The sequence below is a fragment of the Triticum aestivum genome, chromosome 5D (genome assembly GCF_018294505.1).
Source record: "Triticum aestivum cultivar Chinese Spring chromosome 5D, IWGSC CS RefSeq v2.1, whole genome shotgun sequence".
NCBI classification, from domain to species: domain Eukaryota; kingdom Viridiplantae; phylum Streptophyta; class Magnoliopsida; order Poales; family Poaceae; genus Triticum; species Triticum aestivum.
The window spans coordinates 543,692,188-543,699,337 of record NC_057808.1 but is presented as its reverse complement, the minus strand read 5'-3'; the positions used below and the strand labels follow the sequence as shown (position 1 = coordinate 543,699,337).

Here is a 7,150-nt window from a genome sequence, read left to right as displayed (position 1 = left end):
CATGAAAATATCTAGTATTCGAGTCACCTTTCAGGATAAATTGATAGTTAGAATATTGGTACCATTTGAGCTCCTCTTCACGCAACATTTTAGCTATATGTGCATTCGAATGATTCTTGATCTCGATTTCATGCTCAGATAGATGTCTAACCTCTGCCAAAGCTTCTAATTCATCAATAACTAATGTATACATCTCCGAGGCATAAAGACTCTGCTCCAATAGATGATGTAGATGAAAAAAATTACATCACCTCCTCCAAATGATGTAAAATATAACACTTGGAGATGCAAATTTGCATCTCCACCTCCCAAGTGATGTAAAAGTCCAGTCGCGCGCCAACTGCCCAACCGTCCTTCATTTCGTTTCCGCCCACCCGCTTGCCTCCTGTGCGTTGCCCGCCGCCTGGGCCATGGCCAACTCTGATGACCCCGCCACCTCCTCCACCGCCGCCATCGCTGGTCTGACCCACCTCGTAGTGGTCGCCACCGGCGCAACCATCTTCACTGATCCCGCGTCCGCTGCCATGCCGCCGCCCCGACTTTGCCCCACCCTGGTTGGTCGCTGTCGCGGGTGCGTCGCCGGTGAAGAAGTAGCTGGCGGCCAAACCCCGCGGTGGAGGCGTGAAGCGGCTGGCGGGGCGCAACCGGGCGTCGAATCCATCTCAAGTGGACAAAAAAGGCGAAGCCGGCCGCGCCTGCTTTAGCCGATTGGCTGCTGGCGGCGGCAATGGCAACTACATCCGGCATGGAACTCCTCCACCTCCACCGCTGCCGCCGGCCATGGAGGAAGAAGCGGCTATGCTTAGGGCCACCATGTCCAACGTGCTCGACGAAATGTCGCAAAGGTGATTTTTTTTCCTTTTCTTTTTGTTTGTTCTTCTAAATTCCGATCGAGACTTCAAAGCATGAAAACGTCGAAAAAGAAGTCATTGATGATGATGATGCCACCATCCACAATGTGACAAGTGACAACGGAGAGGACGAAAATTGAGGGCTATGTTCGATGTTATATTTATGTGCATTTTAATTTTTTAGACTTTGAACTTTGATTGATATGATGCACTTTTGATTGTAGGATTTCAAACTTCGATTGATAATGATGCATTTTGGTTGTAGAAATCTGAAAATATTGTTCTATGATGATGATTTTGATTTCGCAATGCGGATGTACAGTGGCTATAGTGTGGTTGTAGCCAGCCGTGTGGCCGTCGGGGTTTACATCTTCACATATGCATTATCTATTGAAGTTGGAGTTTTACATTGCCAACTATATATCATCTTTTGATGACGTAAATTGTAAAACACCTATTTTTACATCTTCAAACTTGCATCATCTATTGGAGATGCTCTAAAAATCGATTGGACGCCGAGCGAGTACATTTGTCTTGGTAGCTCGATCGAGTCCTAGTCCTGGCCAGCCAGGGCGCGCATGAAACAAAGTACTTACTCTGCACCACACTACACGGCCGCACCTTTTTTCGGGAAGAGAGGACATCCCTCGGCCTCTGCATCGAGTGATGCACAACCTTTTATTTATCATATCAAAGTTCATCATCCGATCATAACAAAGTTCAACCAATAAATTGTCGTTCATGACTGCCCGAAGGGTAAATTGAAAAATAAAAAACCATAGGAAAATGAGCCTCATGCATCACAAATCCTACTAGTAGGCCGCCAACCAAATCGGTTGAACAAATCCCGAGATATTATCTCCCATCGGTTGCACCCAAAGACCGTGGGCGCCCAATCCTCCTCCGTGCAAAGTAATGACCACGCATGGATCCAGTTGGTAGCCTTGAAGATAACCTGCAAAAAGTTCGAAACTTCGTTCTGTTAAAAATACAATCATTACGAGTGTTTCAAATGGCCCAAAGTAAAGCACAAATTCCCACATGGATCTGAGAGTTAAACTTGGGGTGCACCCCACTAACCAGTTTCCAAACATATTCGTACTACTCGTAGGTGGAGGTAGGTTGAAAGCTATATGGAATGTTCTCCATAGTAGCTTGGCAAGTGGGCATTGAAGAAATATATGTTGAATCAACTCCTCGTTGCCACAAAAGCAACACTTAGTGCATCCTTGCCAATCTTTTTTTTCAGATTATCTTTTGTTAGGATGACCTTGCAATCCAAATACCACATGAAGATTTTTATTTTCAGTGGGACTTTCATTTTTTATATACAGTTGCGGTGAAAAGGTTGTCCATCATTGAGGCCGCACCTGTGACAAAGAAGAATCTGCCGTCCAAATCAAGATTCCATACGGTACATACCGGCCCTAGACTTGAAAGTCTACGGGTGTGAACTGTAAGCTGCACTAGCTAGTGAGAGCATCTCCAACAGCCGCGCCAAAAGATGCGCGTGGTAAACTAGCTTTTTAGCGCGCGTGGGACATTTTTGCACGCTCTAGCGATGGCGGGAAACTAGCGCGCACGCGGAAAAAGGCAGCAGCTCGCGTGCTAGATTTGGCGCACCACTTCCGGCGTGCCTATAAATTGCGGCGCTCGCCACGCGGCTATCCACACTGCCACGCGCGCTCTTCCCCGCTTCCTGGTAGCTCCCTTTGCTTCCTCGCCGCTCCAGCGCCCCGCCACCGATGCGCCACCATGCCGCCGCGCCGCAGAGGAGCGTCGGGCTACCGTGGCATCCGCCAGCGCCCCAACGGCTGGTACTACGCCGAGATCCGGTCCGGCGACGTCCGGCTCGGCCTCGGCACCTTCGAGACTGCGCACGAGGCCGCCCGTGCGTACGACGCGGCGGCATGGCGCCTGGACAGGCTGCGCGCGCAGATGAACTTCCAGGACGTCTACACGCGCTAGCAGGCGCAGGACGTCGCCCCCCCCCCCCCCCCGCCTCGTCTTACCACGGACCAGGACTGTGCGGAGCACACTCGGTGACAGCGCCGCCTCCTCATCGCCGAGGAGGACGAGCGAGGCATGGCGGTGTGGCGCCGACGCCACCCGGAGGACGTCGCCAACGAGCAAGCCTACTGGGCGGAGAGGACGGCAAAGCGCCGCGCGGATCGGTTGGACAGGGGTCGGCGGAAGGCCCTGGCGTTATCGCAGTGCGATATCGTTGAAGCAGGTAGGGAGTCGACCTTTACGGCTAATGTTCCTCGTTGGGAGGACATGTGGCTCGATACCTCGGACCAGACCAGCGAGTATTATGATGATGATGATGATGACGAGGACGAATGGCAGTTGGTTGTAGTTGCACTATCTAGTCGTTTTTTATGTCGTTGCACCGTAGTTTTATCTATCTATGCTATGGAACTATGTAAAATATCTATATATCGTTTTTATCTATGAATTTTATTATGTATCGTTTTTATTAAAAATATGTACGCAATGTTCGTGCGATAGCGCGCGCTGCATTTTAGCGCGGCTGCTGGAGCTAGCGCTGCCGCCGCGCTTTTTCAAGCGATGGGCACGCTGCAAAGTACCCCCTCCGTTCTAAATTAGTTGACTCAGATTTGTCTAGATACGGATATATCTAGACATGTTTTAGTGTTGGATACATCCGTATGTAGATACATCCAAGTCAACTAATTTAAAACCGAGGGAGCATTTTTTAGCGTGTCGCGCGTTGGGCGGCTGTTGGAGATGCTCCGAGGCCACGACATACAAGGTCGTTAGCACGTACACGTACACGTACACGTACAGATCATCAACTGAAGTACAGTGAACGGAATCCCGAGATTTATTCAAACGGTAGTGTGAAATGCATGCGCGAGATTCCTCCGCACGGCCGGCCGGTACGTGTAACGTACGTCATCAATGGCCACTGCACCACCTACGCGGGGAGGCTGCCCTCCCACTCTATATATACGAAGAAGACGGCCTGGCTGTAGCACTTACACCTCATACCTCCAGCTCATTCCCTCTCGGGCCGCGAGCTAGCTAGCAGCTACGTGGCCGCCGGACGGCGAGGACAAGCAACTGAGCAAGGTATAGGTAGGTAGATCAGTCGGGCAAGATGTCGGTGCCGGTGGCGTACCAGGGGAACACGTCGGCGGCGGTGGCCGACTGGCTGAACAAGGGCGACAACGCGTGGCAGCTGACGGCGTCCACGCTGGTGGGCCTCATGAGCGTGCCGGGCATGGTGGTGCTGTACGGCGGCGTGGTGAAGAAGAAGTGGGCGGTCAACTCCGCCTTCATGGCGCTCTACGCCTTCGCCGCCGTCTGGATCTGCTGGGTCGTCTGGGCCTACAACATGTCCTTCGGCGAGGAGCTGCTCCCGTTCTGGGGCAAGGCCGGCCCGGCGCTCGACCAGGCCTTCCTCGTCGGCCGCGCCTCGCTCCCGGCCACCGCGCACTACCGCGCAGACGGCACGCTCGAGACGGCCATGGTGGAGCCCTACTTCCCCATGGCCACCGTCGTCTACTTCCAGTGCGTGTTCGCCGCCATCACGCTCATCCTGGTGGCCGGGTCGCTGCTGGGCCGCATGAGCTTCCTGGCGTGGATGCTCTTCGTGCCGCTCTGGCTCACCTTCTCCTACACCGTCGGCGCCTTCTCCGTGTGGGGCGGCGGCTTCCTCTTCCACTGGGGCGTCATCGACTACTGCGGCGGCTACGTCATCCACATCCCCGCCGGCGTCGCCGGCTTCACCGCCGCGTACTGGGTCGGGCCAAGGACCAAGAAGGACAGGGAGAGCTTCCCGCCCAACAACATCCTGTTCGCGCTCACCGGCGCCGGGCTGCTGTGGATGGGGTGGGCCGGGTTCAACGGCGGCGGGCCGTACGCGGCCAATGTCGACTCGTCCATGGCCATCCTGAACACCAACATCTGCACGGCGGCGAGCCTCATCGTCTGGACCTGCCTCGATGCCGTCTTCTTCAAGAAGCCCTCCGTGGTCGGCGCCGTCCAGGCCGTGATCACCGGTCTCGTCTGCATCACGCCAGGCGCAGGTACGTTGCTACCTGCTATTTCATCGGCCAATTCATTCATTTAATTAATAACTTCTTCTTAATCTTATCTCTGTGACATCTAGTAGATCATCGATCTAACATAGGAGTACTGATTAAGTTCCCTTGCTGGCACGTAATTAAGACGTGCACGTGATGGCATGCATGCATTGAGAGATTCTTCTAGTACTATTACAAAGTTGACTATGGATTCAAAATTGTACGCGTTGCCCGCGAGAAAGTGTTATCTTCGTTCGAATTGAATGGCAACTAATCTCAGCTACTACTACACGTAGTGAGCAAGTTGATTAATATATATATATAGTCATATTACGACACATATAAATAATTAGAGAACTAAATAAGTAAGATCAAGTAAGTGGAATCTTGGTGCATAATTTTTCCAGGAGCAGAGGAACTAACCTCTGGTGTGCCAATTGGTCGTGTCTGTCCATGTCGGTACTTATCACCATCTCAAGTCAAAGTCTCAACTTGACCAACTTGCGCATTTGTTTTCTCTCTGAATTTTCCTCGAGACAAAATTGTGTGCGTCGCCCGCAAAAGTCAAAACTGGAGAAGATCAGTAGCACGTCTTACCTTCAATTTGTTCAAATCTAATGACCAAAAAATCTTGGTTAGCTCACTTGGGTGGACGTAGTCAGCACGTACGATTTATAAAACCCAAATAACTACTCCTACTAGCTAGTGAACAATCAACATCGATCAAGTAGGTGGAATCTCGATGCGTATTTTGCCAGGACCCATAGGATTAGGAATCTCTAACGTCCCAGTCTATCATTTCTGCCCATTTTGGTACTTGTCACCATCTCAAGTCAAAGTCTCGATCAACTCTTGACCAACTTGCCCATTTCTTTGATCTGCGAATTTTCTCCGTAGACAAGTCACACGGAAAACGAAAGAAAAACTAGTTCATTTTTCACATCTAATTCAGTGGTTTGACATGGTTGCCCCTGGCGATACAGGTGTCGTGCAGGGTTGGGCGGCGCTGGTTATGGGCGTGCTGGCCGGCAGTGTGCCGTGGTACACCATGATGGTGCTCCACAAGCGCTCCAAGCTCCTTCAACGCGTCGACGACACCCTTGGCGTCATCCACACCCACGGCGTCGCCGGCCTGCTGGGCGGCGTCCTCACGGGCCTCTTCGCCGAGCCGAACCTCTGCAATCTATTCCTTCCGGTCACCAACTCCCGGGGCGCCTTCTACGGTGGTAACGGTGGGGCGCAGCTCGGGAAGCAGATCGCCGGAGCGCTCTTCGTGATCGGGTGGAACGTGGTCGTCACGTCCATTATCTGCGTCGTCATCCGCCTTGTCGTCCCGCTGCGCATGTCCGAGGAGAAGCTCGCCATTGGCGACGACGCCGTGCACGGCGAGGAGGCCTACGCGTTGTGGGGCGATGGCGAGCACTACGATGACACCAAGCACGGCGCCGCCGTCGTGCCGGTGTGATTTTCTCTGCTTTGCTTCCTTGTTATGTTTGTCCCGTCTATATTGTGTCCTGCTTTATTTTCTCTTGTCTCTTGCCTTCCAAATGTAAATTTGTAGCTCATGTATAATGTGACCAAAATTTTCATAGATAGTATGTGTTTGCTGAAATTTTCATAGATAGTATGCGTTTGCTGAAATTTTCATAGATAGTACTCCCTCCGTTCCAAAATAGATGATTCAACTTTGTACTAAAGTTAGTACAAAATTAATATAAAGTTGGATCATCTATTTTGGAACGGAGGGAGTATGTGTTACCCATTTGTCTCTCTCTGATCCGGCCACCATAGGTCCTCAGCTGGCACGGTGAGAACCGCAACATCCTTTGCTTAATTTTGGTGCAAGCCACTCATCAGTGGGGGCTAGAGCGTCTCTTCGGCGCCGCTCCACCATTGTCCCGTGGGTGGTCACTATGACTGACACGTGGGGTGAATTTTGTTGTGGTGTTTTGCCGGGAAACAAAGTAGTGTACAAACAAGGGGCAAACATGTCTTTTACCTGTCATTTCAATATCGTTATCTAGGAAATGGATGGAAGTGTCGCGCAAGACATTAAATTTAGATTCGTGGACAAATAGGGAAAATGTTAATTTTTTTTGGGTCAAATAAGAAATCTTATTTTTAAGAATGACCAAATTAAAATTCCCTCTTCATCAATCCATACATCGGTTGACTTGGCGAGCTAATTAACTTCATAATATTTTTCTAGGGGAACTTCTTCCTAATATTAAGAGGTACTAAGATCCC

At 51.1% G+C, this 7,150-nt stretch overlaps 1 protein-coding gene across 1 annotated transcript; it reads left to right on the top strand.

Annotated features, from left to right (window-relative positions):
- The first annotated feature begins 3,867 nt into the window (after positions 1–3,867).
- On the top strand, positions 3,868–6,521 carry LOC543453 (ammonium transporter 3 member 2). The gene is made up of 2 exons (XM_044544255.1): positions 3,868–4,906; positions 5,887–6,521. The coding sequence occupies exons 1-2, from the start codon at positions 3,976–3,978 to the stop codon at positions 6,366–6,368; spliced, it is 1,413 nt and encodes a 470-aa protein (XP_044400190.1). The 5' UTR covers positions 3,868–3,975; the 3' UTR covers positions 6,369–6,521.
- The last annotated feature ends 629 nt before the right edge of the window (positions 6,522–7,150 follow it).

What these genes read in the sequence shown, in the direction of transcription:
- LOC543453 (XM_044544255.1), top strand. Translation starts at nt 3,976, where the DNA reads ATGTCGGTGCCGGTGGCGTACCAGGGGAACACGTCGGCGGCGGTGGCC. An exon ending in CTGCATCACGCCAGGCGCAG is followed by an intron (nt 4,907 to 5,886) that starts GTACGTTGCTAC and finishes CTGGCGATACAG; the next exon opens with GTGTCGTGCAGGGTTGGGCG.